At 40.9% G+C, this 23,119-nt stretch overlaps 1 protein-coding gene across 1 annotated transcript; it reads left to right on the forward strand.

Annotated features, from left to right (window-relative positions):
- Positions 1–12,027: 12,027 nt before the first annotated feature.
- On the forward strand, positions 12,028–19,125 carry trh (thyrotropin-releasing hormone). Its single transcript, XM_082189028.1, has 4 exons — positions 12,028–12,048; positions 15,477–15,563; positions 16,444–16,607; positions 17,733–19,125. Exons 3-4 carry the CDS (start codon positions 16,457–16,459, stop codon positions 18,245–18,247), a joined length of 666 nt encoding a protein of 221 aa, XP_082045154.1. The 5' UTR covers positions 12,028–12,048; positions 15,477–15,563; positions 16,444–16,456; the 3' UTR covers positions 18,248–19,125.
- Positions 19,126–23,119: the final 3,994 nt, after the last annotated feature.

Here is a 23,119-nt window from a genome sequence, read left to right on the forward strand (position 1 = left end):
TGCTGCAAAGTCTACTCCTAACCCCAAACCTCCTTTCCTGCCAGTCCTGTCACAACTGAAGAGGAGTTATCTCTCCCTGTCACAGCCCCCATTCCAGCCCTGTCATGGCCGATGTGGCCATTTCCCTACCACAAGCAATTCCTGTCCTGGCCATGGCCAACAATCACCTTGTTGTCTTTTTTTCCCAATAGTGACCACTGAGGTCAAGACCACTCGCAATCACCTACACTGCCACCTCGCTTCTAAATATCTGGGCCCCTTCTCCACTGTGGTGTTCCCCGAGTTCCCCGGGTCTCCTGCTTCCCCAGATCTTCCTTGGTCTAATGCATCACCAGTCAGGCTGCAATCTTCCACTCCTCTGGTTCCAGTATGGGACACAGTACCCTCAATTCATCCAGGACCTACAGATCGCCTGGCTCTGCTCTGGTCTACTGAACTCTGGTGTGGGCCTCCATTCCTGCGGCGCCACCACGGTTCTCCACTCCTCCAGTCCCACTGTGGTATACAGCTCTGCTGGCCCTTACTTCCCTCTCCCTGAGGTCTACCATCACCTCCTCCCACCTGCACTTTTTTGTTTAGTATTGTTACAGTAGTAGGAGACACCTAGTGAGGGTTAGGGTATTCTATGTTTGTAAGGACTCGTCCTAGTTTGAAATTTGCCCTGCCCTCTTTGTATTCTGCTCGGTTGTTTCTGTGTTTATGTTTTGCCATTGATTCATTTCCTATGTTTATATCTGTTTCCTTGGTTACAAATTATGCTCACCTGTTTCTAGTTTAATTCCTCATTTTCACTTTTTTTGTTTCCTTCAGTTCTTTGTTGGTTATTGTCTTAGTATGTTAAGCTGTTATGTGTGTGTTTCCCATTTTGAATGGTTTTCTTTTTGGTTTACCCTCTTGTCACCGATACACCCAGTTCTTCCTCACTATCATCACCCTCACTCTGCTCATGCTCCTTGGACTGATCACCCACACTTTTTTCAATCTGCACCTCATTTAGGACTCCATATAACCACAGCACAAATCCATTAATTGCCTGCTATTGTCAGTGTCATGCTGCACGGACTACAGACCTCATTGCTGAATTATGCACTGTGGCTGAGTGTCTCTCCCAACACCGTGGATGAAGACAGCGGTGCAAGCCCTCCCAGCCCAATCCTGTCCTTGTGTGGTCGCTCCTCATTCCCGATTACCAGCTCAACTCAAAACTCTTCCCTAGTCCATCACCACTACTCATCACTCCCACCATGGATACAGAGCCAATGCCCGCGATGAAAGAAGAGCCATTGGCAATGCTCAAGAAGGAGCCAGAGCCTGTTGCCACGTCCACCTCGGAAATGGGCGAGCCAGGAGCCATTGATTGACTGGGAGTCAGTTCCCACCCTTGGCTCCTCGCTCCCTTTACTCCACAGTGGTTCATCATCCCTCAGTCCCTCCAGTGCACCTCATGAAGGACTTAATATAACCACAGCACAAACACACACTCAATGGTCTGCTATTGTCCACTATTTGCCTCCTTTTTAGAACACAACTGTATATCATACTAGTAGGCCTAGTCATATCTGATAATTACTGAAGCGAATCAAGCAGGCATATATATGACTTGTTTTTCCATTGGTATGGCATGCAGCCTTCAGGTAGTCTCAGGTTCGGTACCCTGGTGTGGACCCGGGTCCGCATTACATCTTTCACATTACCAATTTTTCAGGCGAACCGTGCCCTGTTCCAAACTAAACTGCCAGTGTGGAAATCCCATAGAGAGTAACATGCATCAGGCTATCAATATGGTCAAAATGATTGTCACATTATTGTTAATGAAATCATTATTAATGAAATAGCATGCAAAATGAAATCAAAAGCAATAGTTTTATCTTTAAAATCTAATAATCTGCATTGATCTGTTTTGTGGAATTGATTTTCCATATCTGCCATAAAAGCAATGTCATGCTTTCACATTTTCTCCATTCTCCTTGTCTTTTTCAACCGCAAACTGTTCTCTTTGAATGTGGCAGTGCATCTGTGGTCGGGTCACGACTCATGTTGGCATGTGTGTGGTGAAGGCTGGCTTTGTGACTCAACTCATGTCACAATGCATCACCCCCTGACCTCTGCTGAAACAGCAACCGGACCCCGCCTCACAGGTGTCAATCACACATCGCCATGGTGACCCCTGTCAGTGAAGTGTCAGGAAAAATAACAGGAAAGTGGCTTATCCTCATGATGGAAGAGGAGGGCGGCTTGTATCAGTCAGCGGCATATATATGTTAACACAAGCAGTGGCTTTATTTGTTTGTGTGTGAGTGTGTATGCGTGTGCGTGTGTGTGTGTGTGTGTGTGTGTGTGTGTGTGTGTGTGTGTGTGTGTGTGTGTGTGTGTGTGTGTGTGTGTGTGTGTGTGTGTGTGTGTGTGTGTGTGTGTGTGTGTGTGTGTGTGTGTGTGTGTGTGTGTGTGTGTGTATTGGAGGGTGTATGCTTCTCACCTGGACAGACATCTCTTGGATAACAAGCAGTTTAGGCTAAGAGTGTGTGTCAGCCTGCATGGTCTGTCATTCAGGCGAGGCTGTTTTTGTCCGAGCTGTCTTCTCTTGTCTTTGTATCTTTGTATCTGGTGACGTCTGGAAACTTTCAGGGAACTTACTGAAAAAATAAAGCACTGGTCATCCAAAGGCGTCAGACTTTCCAAATCTATATTTTCCCTTTTGACACTTCTATAGAAATAGATGCGTACATTGGAAACAGTCAACATTAGAAAAAATTTTACGCAATGTGAAGTCTCGAGATCCTATGTTGAGGGAATCATATATTTTAATATATAACATATATTAATTACCAGATGAAATAAAATATCTTCAACATGCAGTGTTTTTTGCTTGCAGTTAAAGGTGCTTTCGGCCTTTTTTTGCTAATTGAAAGTTTTACACAAATGAATAAACACTTTTGAGAAAAATCTTTAAAATGGTGTTCACTCAGACATAAGTGGAAAAACACAATGTCCAGACACGCTGCTCCTGCTGGATGAAACTAACTGCAATGACCTCAGCATCTCCCACACACAGATCACACACAGGACCAAGCATGAACACACACCCGTCACAGCTGCGCTGCAGGGAGAAGACTCACGGAGCAATAAAGCATCCGCCTCAGAACAACACTAACCACCTCCTATGCACTAAATATTGTTGAGACAGAATCCAGGAATGTCCATAATGGATGTGAGTAGTGTTGAAACGGAGAGAAACTTGGACAAACAGGAACGGAACAAAGATAAACATGCAGAAGTGGTTAAACAGACTTCATACAGCCAGGCCGACAGGAGTCGGTATAGAGTCCTAAACCAAAGCTACTATAGGGACAAACAGAGCCAGCGATACATAAGCAAAATCTCACTTAATGCACCTTTAAGGAGACAGTTTTGTCTGATCGACTCTCAGTGGTACGGTGAGCAGGAGGGGACATGTTTGGTTCACTTTTCGTCGTGGCCACGAGATAATTTTGTCAAAGTAACGACATCCTTATGTTGTGGCCACGCGATGTGAAGTCATGGCCTCGAGATCCTACGTCGAGGGAACAACATTTTTCTCATGGCCATGCATTTAATGCATAAACAAACCCTTGTGACCATAGCAACCTGGGATTATCAGAAATCAATATTATTAATAAATAAATGTTTTATTTTGAATTAAGGATGACAATGTAATCCCAACCCACAGCCTTTCAAATCAATTTACTGATCATGTTTTTTTATTGAATATTTTTATTATTAGGCTATTATTATTATTATTAATAATATGAAGGCCCCAATAAAATTTTATATTTTCTGCATGCAGTGTTTTTTGCTTGCAGTAATTTTCCATGACTCGAGCTCAGTAGTAATCACAACTAATTGTTCTAATTTTCAAGCAGCTCTCGGTGTTTGTGTGTCTGAAGTGTGCCATGGAGTAGTGCAGCGATACGCTGTGTATGTGAGTCTGAAGTGTGCCGTGGAGTAGTGCAGTGATACGCTGTGTTTGTGTGTCTGAAGTGTGCCGTGGAGTAGTGCAGTGATACGCTGTGTATGTGCGTCTGAAGTGTGCCATGGAGTAGTGCAGTGATACGCTGTGTATGTGCGTCTGAAGTGTGTCGTGGAGTAGTGGAGTGATACGCTGTGTATGTGAGTCTGAAGTGTGCCGTGGAGTAGTGCAGTGATACGCTGTGTATGTGCGTCTGAAGTGTGTCGTGGAGTAGTGGAGTGATACGCTGTGTATGTGCGTCTGAAGTGTGTCGTGGAGTAGTGGAGTGATACGCTGTGTATGTGAGTCTGAAGTGTGCCATGGAGTAGTGCAGTGATACGCTGTGTATGTGCGTCTGAAGTGTGTCGTGGAGTAGTGGAGTGATACGCTGTGTTTGTGAGTCTGAAGTGTGTCGTGGAGTAGTGGAGTGATACGCTGTGTTTGTGCGTCTGAAGTGTGCCGTGGAGTAGTGCAGTGATACGCTGTGTATGTGCGTCTGAAGTGTGCCGTGGAGTAGTGCAGTGATACGCTGTGTATGTGAGTCTGAAGTGTGTTGTGGAGTAGTGGAGTGATACGCTGTGTATGTGAGTCTGAAGTGTGCCGTGGAGTAGTGCAGTGATACGCTGTGTTTGTGCGTCTGAAGTGTGCCGTGGAGTAGTGCAGTGATACGCTGTGTATGTGCGTCTGAAGTGTGTCATGGAGTAGTGGAGTGATACGCTGTGTTTGTGTGTCTGAAGTGTGCCGTGGAGTAGTGCAGTGATACGCTGTGTATGTGGGTCTGAAGTGTGCCATGGAGTAGTGCAGTGATACGCTGTGTATGTGAGTCTGAAGTGTGTTGCGGAGTAGTGGAGTGATACGCTGTGTATGTGTGTCTGAAGTGTGTTGTGGAGTAGTGGAGTGATACGCTGTGTATGTGTGTCTGAAGTGTGTTGTGGAATAGTGCAGTGATACGCTGTGTATGTGAGTCTGAAGTGTGTTGTGGAGTAGTGGAGTGATACGCTGTGTTTGTGTGTCTGAAGTGTGTTGTGGAGTAGTGCAGTGATACGCTGTGTATGTGAGTCTGAAGTGTGTTGTGGAGTAGTGTAGTGATACGCTGTGTTTGTGTGTCTGAAGTGTGTTGTGGAGTAGTGCAGTGATACACTGTGTATGTGAGTCTGAAGTGTGTTGTGGAGTAGTGGAGTGATACGCTGTGTTTGTGTGTCTGAAGTGTGTTGTGGAGTAGTGCAGTGATACGCTGTATGTGAGTCTGAAGTGTGTCGTGGAGTAGTGGAGTGATACGCTGTGTTTGTGCGTCTGAAGTGTGCCGTGGAGTAGTGCAGTGATACGCTGTGTATGTGAGTCTGAAGTGTGTCGTGGAGTAGTGCAGTGATACGCTGTGTATGTGCGTCTGAAGTGTGTTGTGGAGTAGTGCAGTGATACGCTGTGTATGTGCGTCTGAAGTGTGTTGTGGAGTAGTGCAGTGATACGCTGTGTATGTGAGTCTGAAGTGTGTTGTGGAATAGTGCAGTGATACGCTGTGTATGTGAGTCTGAAGTGTGCCGTGGAGTAGTGCAGTGATACGCTGTGTATGTGAGTCTGAAGTGTGTCGTGGAGTAGTGCAGTGATACGCTGTGTATGTGAGTCTGAAGTGTGTCGTGGAGTAGTGGAGTGATACGCTGTGTTTGTGCGTCTGAAGTGTGCCGTGGAGTAGTGCAGTGATACGCTGTGTATGTGAGTCTGAAGTGTGTCATGGAGTAGTGCAGTGATACGCTGTGTATGTGCGTCTGAAGTGTGTTGTGGAGTAGTGCAGTGATACGCTGTGTATGTGAGTCTGAAGTGTGTTGTGGAATAGTGCAGTGATACGCTGTGTATGTGAGTCTGAAGTGTGCCGTGGAGTAGTGCAGTGATACGCTGTGTATGTGAGTCTGAAGTGTGTCGTGGAGTAGTGCAGTGATACGCTGTGTATGTGAGTCTGAAGTGTGTTGTGGAGTAGTGCAGTGATACGCTGTGTTTGTGCGTCTGAAGTGTGCCGTGGAGTAGTGGAGTGATACGCTGTGTTTGTGCGTCTGAAGTGTGCTGTGGAGTAGTGCAGTGATACGCTGTGTATGTGAGTCTGAAGTGTGTTGTGGAGTAGTGGAGTGATACGCTGTGTATGTGCGTCTGAAGTGTGTTGTGGAGTAGTGGAGTGATACGCTGTGTTTGTGTGTCTGAAGTGTGTTGTGGAGTAGTGCAGTGATACGCTGTGTATGTGCGTCTGAAGTGTGTTGTGGAATAGTGGAGTGATACGCTGTGTATGTGAGTCTGAAGTGTGTTGTGGAGTAGTGGAGTGATACGCTGTGTATGTGAGTCTGAAGTGTGTCATGGAGTAGTGGAGTGATACGCTGTGTATGTGCGTCTGAAGTGTGTTGTGGAGTAGTTCAGTGATACGCTGTGTTTGTGCGTCTGAAGTGTGTCGTGGAGTAGTGCAGTGATACGCTGTGTATGTGCGTCTGAAGTGTGTCGTGGAGTAGTGCAGTGATACGCTGTGTATGTGCGTCTGAAGTGTGTTGTGGAGTAGTGCAGTGATACGCTGTGTATGTGAGTCTGAAGTGTGCCGTGGAGTAGTGCAGTGATACGCTGTGTATGTGCGTCTGAAGTGTGCCGTGGAGTAGTGCAGTGATACGCTGTGTATGTGAGTCTGAAGTGTGCCGTGGAGTAGTGCAGTGATACGCTGTGTATGTGAGTCTGAAGTGTGTCGTGGAGTAGTGCAGTGATACGCTGTGTATGTGAGTCTGAAGTGTGCCGTGGAGTAGTGCAGTGATACGCTGTGTTTGTGTGTCTGAAGTGCGCTGTGGAGTAGTGCAGTGATACGCTGTGTATGTGAGTCTGAAGTGTGTTGTGGAGTAGTGCAGTGATACGCTGTGTTTGTGCGTCTGAAGTGTGCCGTGGAGTAGTGCAGTGATACGCTGTGTATGTGCGTCTGAAGTGTGCCGTGGAGTAGTGCAGTGATACGCTGTGTATGTGAGTCTGAAGTGTGTTGTGGAGTAGTGGAGTGATACGCTGTGTATGTGCGTCTGAAGTGTGCCGTGGAGTAGTGGAGTGATACGCTGTGTATGTGAGTCTGAAGTGTGCCGTGGAGTAGTGGAGTGATACGCTGTGTTTGTGCGTCTGAAGTGTGCTGTGGAGTAGTGCAGTGATACGCTGTGTATGTGAGTCTGAAGTGTGTCGTGGAGTAGTGCAGTGATACGCTGTGTATGTGCACCTGAAGTGTGCCGTGGAGTAGTGCAGTGATACGCTGTGTATGTGTGTCTGAAGTGTGCCGTGGAGTAGTGGAGTGATACGCTGTGTATGTGAGTCTGAAGTGTGTTGTGGAGTAGTGCAGTGATACGCTGTGTATGTGAGTCTGAAGTGTGCCGTGGAGTAGTGGAGTGATACGCTGTGTATGTGAGTCTGAAGTGTGTCGTGGAGTAGTGCAGTGGTACGCTGTGTATGTGAGTCTGAAGTGTGTCGTGGAGTAGTGCAGTGATACGCTGTGTATGTGAGTCCGAAGTGTTCCGTGGAGTAGTGCAGTGACACGCTGTGTATGTGCGTCTGAAGTGTTCCGTGGAGTAGTGCAGTGATACGCTGTGTATGTGAGTCTGAAGTGTGCCGTGGAGTAGTGCAGTGATACGCTGTGTATGTGCGTCTGAAGTGTTCCGTGGAGTAGTGCAGTGATACGCTGTGTATGTGAGTCTGAAGTGTGCCGTGGAGTAGTGCAGTGATACGCTGTGTATGTGAGTCTGAAGTGTGTCGTGGAGTGATACGCTGTGTATGTGAGTCTGAAGTGTGTCGTGGAGTAGTGCAGTGATACGCTGTGTATGTGCGTCTGAAGTGTGCCGTGGAGTAGTGCAGTGATACGCTGTGTATGTGGGAGTCCAGTGTACGCAGTAAGGGTTGAGGCAGCGTGAATGTAGCAGGACTGAAGCACGACGACCCACAGAGATGTTGATGTTTTCTGAGCTCCATTAAGACATTCAGAATTAAATCAATCAGAGCTATAAACAAACCCAGAAGCACATCCAAATCAGCGGTTAAATCTACCCTTTATATAGATATCAGCATTACGCAGAGCATGATATAATATCAATACTCAAGGCTGTGTGAGAGGGATTTTACCACAGTTTAAAACATTCCTTATGCATGGTAAAATTGCCAGAGTAATATCATAAAAGACACCAACCCTAACCCTTACTCGAACATTTCACCCCAACATTTATTACTTTATTCACCCTTGTGTTTCTCCAGACCTGTATGACTTTTTCTTATGCAAAACTCAAAAGCAGAAAATGTAATGCATATCAAGGGTGAATACAATTGCAGTACTTTTGTCATATGTTGTTTGTACCTGGAACGAACGCATACACACAATCACGCATACATGGGTGAAGTGAAAGTGAATGAATGAAACTGAAACAGAAACAGGGAAATTAAGCTATCGAGTCAGTTAACCATCAACCAATGGTGTGTGGTTCTAAAAAAAAACTAAAAAACATAATAGGCTACTTAGTATTTTTATGTTTATATGTTTATTTAAATGTAATAAAGTGCTTTATCAAATTGCCTCAACATTTTTACAGATAAATTGCTTTAATACCAATGATCAGGCTGGCCTAGGACTTTAGTACAGTACTTCTGCTGTCAGGAAAGCCAAATCTAGTTCTTACACCTGTCCTGACCTGAGCACAAGCTCTCATTCTAATCCTGAAAGTCTTCAATACGTGTATATATAAAGTCTTAAATACCATAATTAAATACTTTAAGTCTTTAAATTAATTTAAATTGATAATACCACATGTGTACCTAATTACTGTTTGTCTGCCCAATCTCTGAACAACAAGGTTTCATTAAGCGCACCTGCTAGCGACAGCTGTAAGCACAACAGAAGCTCACGTTGTTTTCCAAAGACAGATATTGATTACGATGGTCTGTCTCTTAAACCTGCATTGATTGCTTACCTCCACTGGAACTGATCTCTCCACACAAATGTTAATGCTTTGATGTTAAAGCTAGAATGTCCACTAATGTGTTTATTTACAAAAAGGCATGAGTGGAGAAAAACAAGGCAATTTTATTTTTACCAAAATTTTCATAAAACTGCATTTTAAATATATTATTTCTATAGGCTATACAAAAAAGGACAAAATAAATAGACTGAATAAGCTGATCTATAGCATGTTGAATGGTGGTAGCCTAGTCTATGAACGGTACACCCCCCTAAGCTCACAGAAATGGTTAGACCCAAGTCTTCAGCAGCCAATGACACTGACCCGTTCAAACTGATTTTTAACGTGTATTTCACACATATTTTTTTATTTAAAGGTCCCATGACATGCTACTTTTTGTAGGCTTTAATATAGGCCTTAGTGGTCCCTAGTACTGTATCTGAAATCTCTTTCCAAAAATTCTGCCTCGGTGCAGAATTATAGCCACTACAAGCCAGTCCCAGAATGAGCTTCCTTCAGACAGGCCGTTTCGGTGTCTGTAGCTTTAAAAACTAATGAGGAGGAGAAAGGCGGCGCAAGGTGGAGGGTGGGTGTGGCCTTGACCATCTTGCGCAACGGTACCGTGGCGTGCATGTTTACGTTGGATATAGCAATGGCACGAAGACACGCAGTCTTTCAAGCATTTCAGTTTGACCCAGAATCTGATCCAGATGGAGAAGCAACGGATGAAGAAGTTGCAACTCAGCGGCTCCAGCAGGACGTTTCCGAATGGTTAGTTTAAAATATTATGTCTGGATACGGTACTTTATTCGGATGGTTTACAGTTATTATCATGTAGCTAACGCTAACCTACTGTTGCCTTTTCATGAGAGATCTGTAACGTCTGTATTTATCTTATTACAATTACATCAAGCTCTGCGATCTTGAAATGCGGATATCGCGCGCGCCATATAACCAACAGGAAAACGGTTATCCAAATAACAAAGACGTGTACAACACTCGCGTTACAGTGTGTGTATTCAGTATCACACACATAAACTGCATAGCTGCATAGCTAATGTTACAGCCACATTCTACGTGTAAAATCTAGGTAACCATAAACAGTAAAGCAACACACTTATATATCATTAGTTGACTTACTTGTCCGAGGTGTGTAGCTGAGCCAAAGAGAGTGATCCAGACTTTAGTTTCAGACGTTCAGCAAGCCCAGCTCTGTATTGACCCTTCGGTGTTCATTTGTACATCCAATTATTGAGCAATTGTTATGCTTCGCTCGCTCAAAAGCCATGATATCTCTCGTGGACAAACTAAAATCGCGCGCGTTCCTACTTCCTAGCGCATTTTCTCATGGGCGGAAAATATTCTCTGGGCGGGCAAAGCAGAGACAGGGGAGGTAACATTTCCTCCTTATGACGTCATAAGGAGGAGATTCAAGATCAGCGCGTATGAGCCTCCATTTTCTCAAAGGCAGAGAAAGATAGCAAAAGCTCGATTTACACCGATTGAAATTTTTAGAAACTTGGGGACCATATACAGGCTAGGGGAACTCATATTAATGTTAAAAAACCTCAGAAAGTGAAAATTTCATGTCATGGGACCTTTAAAATGCACATGTTTTTGGCCCTCTCGGCTTTCCATAGTTTGGACACGGTGTAAGTCTCTACATAACAGTTAGCTAATAAATAAGTTAATATGTTCATTTCCACAATGTGCCGAAGCCATATACTTCCAGATGTCTGTTTTAATGAATCATTAGCTAACGGTTAGCAAATATGTCATTATATGTTATGACTTGTCAATGCACATGACTATTAACTCATTATTGAGTAATATGTCATTATGGTTTTGACATCCACACTAACTCCTTCTGAAAATATATTTTTAGCTGTGAATAGCAAAAAAAGCTATTGCTGCTTATGTATGTTATATTTCTGGGAAATCTAAAAGGATAGAGCATTAAACAGCGCTGTGCTTCCCAAAATCCTGTGAGTAAATAGGAGACACCGTTGGCACTGCCTGCGTTTAATTCATCAAATCAGTTTGGCAGAACGAAGACAACATGTTTAATATTAATGAGCCCAACAGCGGACAGGTATTAACGTGACGGATGCGGATGAGGTCTCAGAGAAGAGGTGAGCAAACACGAGAAGTATTCTTCACTGTTAGAAGTTAATACTGTTCGTATATTACAATATTACATCTGAAACACTGAATGGCCGTTAATGTCTCATGCACAACCATTACATTTTATGATATTCTGTTTATTATGATAATGTCCATTCATACATACATGCCCTTCTGAAAGGGATGAGATTTAGAATGCAATTATTAATAATATAGAATCCTCTCAACTAATTATTTATCATATAGAAATGAGATTACAGCTATTTGGTTATAGTTATTATTATTATTATTATTATTATTTACATTACTACACATTTAAGAGATGTGCATTATTATTTATATAATTGAATTTATGCATGGATTTATATTGCTTTATGTCAATATTGTGAGCATGCATAATTTAATATTTGTCACATAACTGAAGTTACATTTATTCATTTGCTATAAAACGCTATTCTGGTTGTGCATATAATTTTTTTATTGGCTACCTGTCAATTTTAACAGATCTATTCCCATTCTACAGCTCCCAGCACACGACATGCAGGAAGAAATGGTTCCCTTTCGACGTTACTGTAAGTGTAAAAGTGAAATTGTGGTAATATTATTCATAAGCAAATTCAAAATATTAGCATGAAATCGTTTAAGATAAACCATTAACTACAAGTACGACTATTAATGTACAAAAATACCTATGAAGACTTGTTAAACAATTTGAGCAGATGTATTATCTGAGTAATGGCTGTTTGATGCTCCGCACTGAACAACAGAGATTAAGTGTTAATCTGTGGTTAATCTAGTTAATATTTAATCAATGCATTGAGAGAAAAAAGCTTCAGGGTCATCAGGAACTGCATTACAGAACACTGCAAAATCAAAAGATCCGAGTTCATATTTTCCATGTTTATTAGATACTCGTATCTCATTGCTAAAGGATACAGTATGTACACACACACACACACACACACACACACACACACACACACACACACACATACACACGCACACACACACACACATACACACACTCCCCTAACAAGTGGTTAGAGGCAAACAGAGCATCAGTAACATTTGTGAGTTATCGTGTCTACTAAGACTAAACGATTAAACGCCCAAAGAAAAGAACAAAACATAAACTGATCATTACGTCTGAACTCTTCTCCACCCTCTGGTATTTCTCGCTTTCCCTTTGAGTTTTGCACAAATAAACAGGCTGACTTTATTTTAATGTGAACTTGTGAGTACACCATTAAACAGTGTGTGTCTGTGTGTTCACGTTCAAGCAGTAATTATAGCCTGACAGTGGCTGACAGCGTGACCTTTCGGGTCAGGTGTGTGTGTGTGTGTGTGTGTGTGTGTGTGTGTGTGTGTGTGTGTGTGTGTGTGTGTGTGTGTGTGTGTGTGTGTGTGTGTGTGTGTGTGTGTGTTGGCCCTTTATGAACACAAAACGATGACTATTTCATGAGTAGGTGTAGGAAGCCACAATCAGTTTGATTGTTTGTCAACCTTTGAATGTTGGCTTGAATAATCTTAAAAGTATGTGTATAGACCTTGAAGAAAGACAAACAAAGGCTTTTGATTGTAACTATCCACATGTTTTCTGGTTTATTGTGACGTTAATCCAGTGAGGGATGCCGATCACAGACTGATTTCTTCCCTTCATGTCGTCTCATGCGCAGGAAGTCCTCCTGAAATATAAACCAATTAATTCCACTTCTTTTTCCCACTATCCATAGGAACTGATTGGTATTGACAGATGAAGTATTGGACGTGACAGCGCATAAAGACGCCTGATTTATTGCATTACACGGTGATTCCCTGAAGCCTGTACTTCTGCCGTCAGCTGTGCGACTGTACGAGAGTCCGTCGAGATGATGTGAGCTGGAGATAATGAATTCAGTGAGGCTGTTTGCTTTAAGAATAAGATTGAGCTCGCCCGTCTGTCCCCGGCCCATTATATTCCTCACTGTAATTCTGAAAGAAAATTAAGGCTTCTTCAGGACGTCTTCAGAAGAGAGAGAGAGTGACGCAACACTCGGCTCTCCGTGAACGTCATGTTAGTCGGCAGAGGAGAGCAAACCAGTCGAAGCTGGAGTGTGTTACTGACGTACTCCACACACAGAGTACCAGAAGTATGAAGACTATTTCTAACCATGGCTATGTTCATGATGTACCATTTATTAAATATGCAGTACAAAGCCCATTCTATAAAAGTCAAGTCAAGTCAAGTTTATTTGTATAGCGCTTTTCACAATACAGATTGTATCAAAGCAGCTTCACAGTATTAAATTAAAATAATACAACAAAGTTTGTTTCAAGAGGAATTTATTGATTGATAAAATTAAATTAAATATCCCCAAAATATCCCCAACTGAGCAAGCCAAAGGCAACAGTGGCAAGGAACCGAAAAACGTCATCAAGTGACCTAATGGTGTCCTAAAACTCCATCAAGTGACCTAATGGAGAAAAAAAAACCTTGGGAGAACCCAGGCTCAGTCGGGGGCCAGTTCTCCTCTGGCATTTATGAGCTAGAGGCCGGATTGTAGTTTGAACTGTAGGATTATATGAATGCCTGGCTGAAGAGATGCGACTTTAATCTAGTTTTAAACTGGGAGAGCGAGTCTGAGCAACGAACAGTATCAGGAAGACTATTCCAGAGTTTTGGAGCCAAATGTGAAAATGCTCTCCCTCCTTTGGTGGTTCTGGATATCCTAGGTATGACCAAAAGCCTTGAATTTAGTGATCTTAAAGAGCGCGATGGATTATAGGGCGATAGAAGATCCGTTAAATAGACTGGAGCTAAGCCGTTTAGGGCTTTATAAGTCAGTAGCAATACCTTATAATTAATACGGAGCTTTATAGGTAACCAATGCAGTGATGATAAAATCGGTGTTATATGATCATATTTTCTTGATCTCGTAAGAACTCTAGCGGCGGCATTTTGGACTAACTGTAGCTTGTTTATTGAGGATGCAGGACAACCAGCTAATAAAGCATTACAGTAATCCAGTCTCGAGGTCATGAATGCATGAACTAACTTTTCTGCATCAGAAACTGATAGCATATTACGTAGCTATTACGTATAAAAGCATGAGAAACTGTATACAGCATGATACATGATTATGCTACCCCTAAAAACCCTATACCAAAATGTATTTAAAGTACATTTATTTCTTACTAAATATACTACAAATACATATAAATACATATTTACTGACATATTGCTTGAGACTTACTGATAGAAATATTATAATTAAACTTGATTTGGAGTTCTTCTTCATTGCACATTTCTTAATATTAAGCCAAACATGTGATTATTAGTAAGGATACTATGATCACTGTATAAAATCTTTAAATGCAAGATATTAAAAGTGTAATTAAAGTATACTTGCAATAGTTCCACTTTAGCACAATCAAATATACTTCAGTATATCTTTAGCTGAACTTCAGCACTATTTCTGAATTACTAAAGTACTTTAAGTACAACATTAGTTGCTCCAATTTAGAAGACTTTAAGTTGTATACCAAAGTACAATTGCAGGGTTTTTATATTAAGTATAAATATGTAATTTAATTTTGTGATATACTTAGCATAAAATGTATTTCAAATACATACAAATAGGGACGTGGTTGTGAAACTGTGGATTATGTTCATAGTTACTGTAATGTGATGAAGAAACAGAAGATCCTGCTGCAAGATATTTAGATTGATATTTTATTATCAAATCCAATAACATTCTGAAAAAGTGAGACTTACTTTAGGTTTCCAGAAGTTGCGCTGGTCTTTTCTTCTCTATTATGTCGTATATCTGAGGGAAACGCCTCCCGAACAAGAACAAATGTGGCCGGGGCTTGATTGTGAATGTGGGGAATTGATTGGATGGTTGTGGTTTGCTATTGGCTGATCTCATGTGAGTGACAGGTTATAGCCCCGCCCTCGTCATCAGAGAAGAGAAGAGATTCTGATTCAACATGAATTTAAAAACAATGATGTACATATATAATTTATAATAAACACTGCAATATTCCATATAAAAACATTAATTGTCTATTTTAAAGAATTTACTTTAAAGAAATGTAGCAAGTCAAGACATTTTTTTTAGCTTGGAAAGTATGAATATGACAATTATCCATTACATATCAAAGTGCCATGCTATAGGCCTACTCTTGGCACCTACCTTTACTTATTGTGTTATGTTTTTTATGTATTTGTATATTATGTGAAACATTATGCAACAATAAAGAGTAGTATGAAACTCAAAAAGCAGTTTTATGAATGAACAGAGTCTCGATAGCGTCATACTGCCCCCCTCAGGGGCAAACCGGCACTGCACGCGTGACGTCACAGTCTCGAGCGCCTATAAAACACACGCGCGCGAGTCTCACGCTTCACTCACTGACCTCGACCTGAACGGGTCACACACACACATACACACACACACCAGAGGAGCATCTTCAGGTTCCAGCATCTACTGGTATTCTGCAACAGGCTACAGGTGAATAACCATCGGCTGCAGGTAAGACCAGGATTACAGCAACTTTAGATGTACTTTTCTCTTTTCTACACTCTCAAAAACAGGTACAAAAGCTGTCACTGGGCTGGTACCCTTTCAAAAGGTACATCTTTGTACATAAAGTGTGCATATTAGTATCTCAAAGGTACATATTACCTAAATGCTACATATGAGAACCTTTGAAAGAGTACCGTCCCAGTGACAGATTTTGTTCCTTTTCTCTCTCTGAGACTCTGAGAGTGTACAGATGCATGATCATATCATACAAACACTCTTAAAAATAAAGGTACCAGAGCAAGGAGAGGTTTTGCAGTGAACAGTTCTTAAAAGAACATGTTTTCTTAGTGTGGAAAACACTTTAATGATCTAAAGAAAATATTTCCATTGTAAAGAGTAATGACAAGATTCCTCATGGAACCAGTAAAGAATCTTCATTTCTGAGAGTGTAGGTGATGGTATTCCAGAACTCTTTGAGTTAGAATTATTACTTCACTGTAAAACATGTTCACTTCACTTACTTAAAATGATTAAGTAAATAAACGTAATGCCTAATTGAAAAAAAATTAAGTTATGTGAACTTGACAATTCCACATTACTTAATTTTGTAGTGCCCAGATTGTTCTGAATGGTTTCATGCATATAGTCGTGTTAATAGTGTCCTCTGTGAACATTTCTTTATTTTCTTCTTTTTTTCTTCTTCTTTTTTCTTGAAAATCATATTTGAATGTGCAGCAACTACAGTTGCGGATGGGCTTAAATGGGTTAAGCATGAAGTTTATGTACTTGATCATATTAAGGCAACGGTTTCCTCAATGTTTTTAGGCTAAGTCACCTGATCCCAGTGTTGTTATGAGTATGTGTGTGTTGGTGTGTTTGTGAGCAGGACAGGGGTTGTCATGAGGGCGGTGTGTGTGATCATCTTGGCCTCTCTGACGGTCCTCCAGTGTCAGGATCTGCCGGGCGAGAGCGATGAACTCTTCCAGCGCGCCGAGACTCTCCTCATCCGCTCAATCCTCACTCAGATGGAGGACGAGAACAACGACAACGGTGCTTACATTCACTCTCACTGCCAGAACATATAGAGATATAGGTACTTTCAATTGGGGAAAAAAAGGTACAAAATCTGTCATTGGGACGGCACCCTTTCAAAGGTTATAATATGTACCATTTAGGTATAATGTGTACACTATTGGTACCAATATGTGCCTTTGAGATACTTATATGCACAGTTTAGGTATAAATATGTATCTCTTGGAAGGGACAGCTTTTGTACCTTTTTTCTGAGAGTGAAAATAGCAGATAAACGAATAAACAAAGTAATAAAGCGACTGCGACACTTCATAGAGATCGACCGAAGATGAATCCTTTTTATCACAGCCTAGATTGCTTTTGTATGTTTGAATGTTGGATTATTTTAATTATTGTTTTGATCTGCTTTTCCAAAAATATAACATGTTTATTGTTAACAAAAGCAATAATAATAATACACTGTAAAAAAAAAAAAAAAAAAGTTGCTGCCTTACATTTTTAAATAATATCAACCTGGATGTTTAAGTCGTCTCAACTTAAATTACAATAAAAAGACTCAAGAAATAAGTTGAATCTTGAATCTTGAAAAAAAAAAAACTTATTTTGATGAGTTAAAGCAATGTAAAAACAATGTTGTCATAACTTATTTATATAATTTTTACAGAGTTGTAATAATAATACTTATTATTTCATTTATATTTATAAACTATATTCTCTAGAGACACACTAAATGGTGTTTATTGCTCAACCCAAAATTAAAGTAAAACCCAAACATTGTTTCATCTGTTTATTACATGTTACAAATTGGCAATAAATGCAGTTTGTGCGTTTTTGGTAACACTTTATCAGTGTCCTGTAACACACGTTACATGTACTTAGTAATAACAGTTAATGATGCATAATTACATGCGAAACAAACCAACCCTTATTCTAAAACTATAGTACATAATAGTTACATTTATAATCACAAGTGAAACACAACATAAGCACAAAGTTGCACATTTGTAGCGTCCTGACTTGACACTTTTACTGTGTATTTTCTCCATATTTATTTATCATCCTCGACAACGAGATAGTTCCTCAGAACTGTTTCTAAAGTTTCTCAAATGTTATACGCGTGCGTAAATCCCTGTCCCTCTCCAGGAGAGCAGCTCGTGTCCCCGGCAGACTGGATGGAGAAGAGGCAACACCCGGGAAAGCGTCAGCATCCCGGGAAGCGCGAGGACTACGCGGACTACGAAGATGACGCTCCAGTTTTCCAGAAGAGACAACATCCCGGGAAGCGCGAGGACGAGGAGAGCGCGAGGCTGAGACGACAGCATCCCGGGAAAAGATTATCCCTGGATGAGCCGATGATCCTGGAGGAACCGAGCGCGCAGAGCGAGCTCTCCAAGCGACAGCATCCCGGGAAACGGTACCTGATGCTGCTCCACAAGCGCCAGCATCCCGGCCGGCGCGAGCTAAAGCACGACGGAGACTTTTCGGACCTGGAGAAGCGTCAGCATCCCGGGAAGAGACTGTGTGAGGACTGGGATGAGCCGGGATGCGGGCAAGCTAGTATCCTACTCGAGCTTCTGGATAACGCCAACAAAAGTCGCGCTGAGGAGAAGCGACAGCATCCCGGGAAACGCTTCGAGTTAGAGGCCGATCAAGAGTAAAGTGTGAAGAAGAGATGCTGAAATGTCGTTAAAACGGATGAATAAGTGTGTGTGCGTTGCTTTCCACAGCATCCGATTCATGGAAAACGCACCATGTGTTTTACTGCGTTTGTCATTCAACACGATCTCATGAAAATGCGTATCTATTGCACGAAAATAGAAAAAATAGTTTTTACGTGCATATGATGCGCACTGGAAACCCCTTGAGTCAGTGGTGTGGAGGATACGTGCGTATTACACGCCATAAACTGCGGATCATATGCACGTAAAAACATTTTTTGCGTATAAATTGCACGATAAATACAATTCGTGCTATAGATACGCACTTTCATGAGATCGGACTGGTTACAACGGATGAATAAGTTGCTTTCCATTGCATCCGATTCATGGAAAACGCACCATGTGTTTTACTGCGTTTCTCATTTCGTTAAAGTAAAAGGGTGTTTTCGAAGAAAAAAAAAATACAAAATCTCATTTAATGCGTCCTGGTGCCTCGTTGTTCGTCTCTTCACCGATGTGCGCGTGACTCCGCTGTGCGCGCGACACCTTCAGTGTTACACTTTGTTTTTCTTTTGTCTCAAACTAATTGTTCTTGATTGGCCGAACTAGATCCCCATTGCTCTTGCACTAGGTCTATTTTGAGAGTTATTTCACTAATGCATGTGATCTGAAAACACCTCCAAAGACATTCCAGTGTAAATCTCATTTAATTTGGTTCGCAAAACACTGAAACGGGTTACCGAGATATTTTTCTACAGTAGGCTTTAGCTTAGTTCTTGCATGACCTGACCTGTACATTTCCATGATTTATTTTTGTTCTATATTGATAAAGAGCATATAAATGACAATGATGTTGTACAATAAAATGCTTTCGAATTGCGAATGTCTGTTTATTGGGTTTGAGCGTTAAAACAGTCACGAGGAAACACACAGATCGTTGTGCGCGTGCGAGATGCTTTAATCGGGGCATGTTGTCACAATCAGTTTTTAACATTTTAAACTACTTTAAAATGGCTTTTTTTGGTCACTTATATACCTGAATATTTATAGGAAACGATACAGACATCAAGACAATATGCCTTGAAAACAATATAAGCTGAAGAAGGCTGTGCACTCTCATAAATAAAGCTACTTTATTGGTTTAATGCAGAACCTTTACAATCCATGGGATCTTTCCATTGCACAGAAGGTTCTTTAGATTATTAAAATAAATTGATATTTTAAGAACTGATCACTGAAAGGTTCCTCAAATGCTTCTTCTACGGCATCATCACCCCTTTTTGAACCTTTAATGGGTTATTAATGCAAATAAAGAGACAAGTTCATGATACAGCATGGAAAAAGGAACAGAACCTGATGTGTTTGGAAGTAATATCCTTGTCTTGAGAACGTCTTTCGGATAAAATCTACCTTCCGTTCATAGTGAATTAAGTCTTGTTTAAACATATGCCAGTGTGTTTTTCTTGTGTTACCCAGCAGATATCACTAACAGAAGCTCAGTTTGGAAGTCAGAATTCACAAGAAATATTCGTATTCCAGAAACTTTTGATCTGTGTGTTTGAAAGCATCATCAGTGTATATGAATGTGCGCCGACATCAGGACTTCATAAGCTCTGGCTTCAAGGGATCGGAGTCCATGGGGTGTGTGTTAATCAGCCTTTACTTCACGGGGAGATCCAGAGACGTGGGAGGATCCATCCGGTCCTTTGCTCCGGCTTTCAGTGCACATCAACCCGCACAATAAACATGTCACACAATTATCATCATTGCATCTCCTAAGTTTAACTTTTAGCTAAGAAGAATAAATGAGTATATACCCCTCAGAGACTCGCTGTAGCCAAACTGGTGTTTGAAGCAACTCAGAAACTAGCAGGATCATATCTGCAATTTAAATCTCCCAGTTACAGGACATGGACATTGCTTACAAACACCACTGATGATTGTTCCAGTAATAATTAGTGACCATAGGGGTTGAGAGTTATTCATGCTATTCACACACACACACACACACACACACACACATTCTTGTACATCTATCTTTATGAGGACATTCATTGACACAATGCAATCTCTAGCCGCTTACCCTAACCTTACCCATCCCAACTAAGTGGCTAACCCGACCCCTGACCCTAAACCGACCCTTAACCTCATTATAACCTTATCCCTAAAACCAAGTGTTGACCCTCACAGGCCTTTAAAGGCTCTCAGAGAGAGAGGACCGGCCAACATGTCCTCACTTTACTCTCTTTGTTCTCACTCCACTGGTCTAACACTCAAACTGGTCCTCACAAAGATAATTGTACAAGTACACACACACACACAATATATATATATATATATATATATATATATATATATATATATATATATATATATATATATATATATATATATTCAATAAATCACAAATATTAATTTCCATGTGGGCCCCAACTGGGTTTTTAATGGGCCGTGACTTGGCCCCTGTGCAACCCAAATGGGGTTCGTTTATTTATTTATTCTGCCGAAAATTGGGCCTCATTTATTGATTTCTTTAAAGATTCCAGTGGGTCAGATAATGATATACTTTGCAAAATTCACTTTCAAACCACTCCAAATCTGTTCAAATGTTTGTTATAAACCTGGACCTAAAACTAAGAATTCCTCAGATCAGATGATGTGATGCGGTGCCCCTCCGCATCTGACTAGCTTTAAAGGGATAGTTCACTTTGAAATTAATTTTTGTTATGTTTTAGCTTACCTCAAGGGCATCCAAGATGTAGGTGTCTTTGTTTCCACAGTAGTTTCAATTTTGATATTTTTAGGTCAAACCGTTCTTGTCTGTCAGTCATATAATGCAGGTCTATGGTCACTGTCTCAAAGAGCATGCACAGAGTCCAAATTAAAACAATTCCCCATCGTCCAAATTAAACAATTCCCCATCGTAAGTACACATTGATGGCCTAAGACACGATATACACTAGATGTCACCTTGGCTACGGTTTCGTTCCAATGAACTGCAGTCGCCAAGGCGACTTCTATTGTATATATCTATACCCGCCCGCGCTTTCAGATCACTTGGACGTGGCTGTGTATAAGAGGTAAAAACGATATAAATACTGTTCGTTTTCTCACACAAACCGCTCGTTTCGTGTCTTAGGCCATCAATGTGTACTTACGATGGGGAATTGTTTTAATTTGGACTCTGTGCATGCTGTTTGAGACAGTGACCATCGACCTGCATTATATGACTGACAGACAAGAACGGTTTGACCTAAAAATATAAAAATTGAAACTACTGCGGAAAAAAAGACACCTACATCTTGGATGCCCTTGAGGTAAGCTAAAACATACCAAAAATTAATTTCAAAGTGAACTATCCCTTTAACCCAGTGTCCTGACACCTGTAATATTACACTCAGGTGAGTTCACCTCTGACTGCGCTGGTTTACACCTAAGAGTAGATACTCTGACCGCATTAAATAAAGTAAGAATAATAGTTACCTGAGCGCATCTAAGAGTCTCACACTGAGTCGAACGACGCCTCGTTCCTCTTGAACACTATCTCTCAGGAATAAGGTCTAGTGTCTCACTAATCTGTTCACTTTAACTTTCTACACAGCAATAATAACCACAGACTTCAGCAAATGCTCTTTAAATGCTTTAATCATGGCATTTCTCAGAGAATCTCTCCCAAAAGAAGAATACATCAGGTTTTTATAGGATAGAGATTTATACAACAGTGAGATTAACATGATTTATCACTCGTCTTCCTTCATTATGATTGGTTTAATCTGTGCAGAACAAGCCTCCACTTCACCCTCTGTTACAGAGCACATTTACATCTCAGATCATTAAAGAAATGGAAGAGGTTAGAAGTTCATCTGATTACTCAATATGTCACGAGACTATTATAGACTATTATATTTGTGATATTGTCTAGCCAGCATTTTAAAGTTTCCACTGGTTTCAACACCAACAATCTTCAGAGTACATTATGTTTAGTTTAAAATACAGTTTACTATTTTTTTTTTAAATCCATCTCATGCTCTATATATTTTAAATTACATGATAAAATATTTTAACTGTAAAGTAAATGACTTTAACTCGGAATGAGTAAATCATGTTTGTTTGTTGAACTTCAAGATTAAGCATTTATTCTTATCATTAACTTCAAAATGATCCTTCTGTCATCATTTACTCTCCCTCAAGTTGTTTCAAACCGGTATGAATTTCTTTCTTCTGATGAACACAAAACAAGATATTTTGAAGAAGTTCGATAATCAAAAAGTTGGTTTATATAAAATGAAATATCCTTGATAGAGAGTTTATATCCCTTGACACACAGGCGATAGTGTTCAAGTGACGGCCGACCTTTCCTTTTCAAATGAGAAAGGGGGATTAATAAATACAAAGAAAAACAAAAGAACTGAAACAGAGAACCCATAAAAACAAAACTGAGATCGCCGAAGAAACATCCATGTGGAGCGGACCTGACAAATGAACACAGCAAACACTATAAACACTATAAACACTATAAACACTTTAAACACTTTAAACACAGGGCTAAAGAAACGAGAAAAACAATCAGAGACTAACCGAGGGAAGCAGGAACGGATCAGGACTACGAAACAACAGCTCTCGAGACATTTCTACACAAGATTTACTAGACAAACAAGCAGAAAATAGACAAACCCTACATGGGTTTATTTGTCAGTAAATAGGGTTAATACTGGTAAAGTGGGACACATTTTTTATTATGATCCACATGTATAGCCCTTCATTATGAGACTATACAGCTTAAGAGCTTTACTACACTATAGAATAAGAAAGAAAGACACATTGAACACAGGATGGATGACTCTTCCTCAAACACACATTTCTCCAGACGCT

Source organism: Leuciscus leuciscus, assembly GCF_965113295.1.
Source record: "Leuciscus leuciscus genome assembly, chromosome: 13".
NCBI lineage: Eukaryota > Metazoa > Chordata > Actinopteri > Cypriniformes > Leuciscidae > Leuciscus > Leuciscus leuciscus.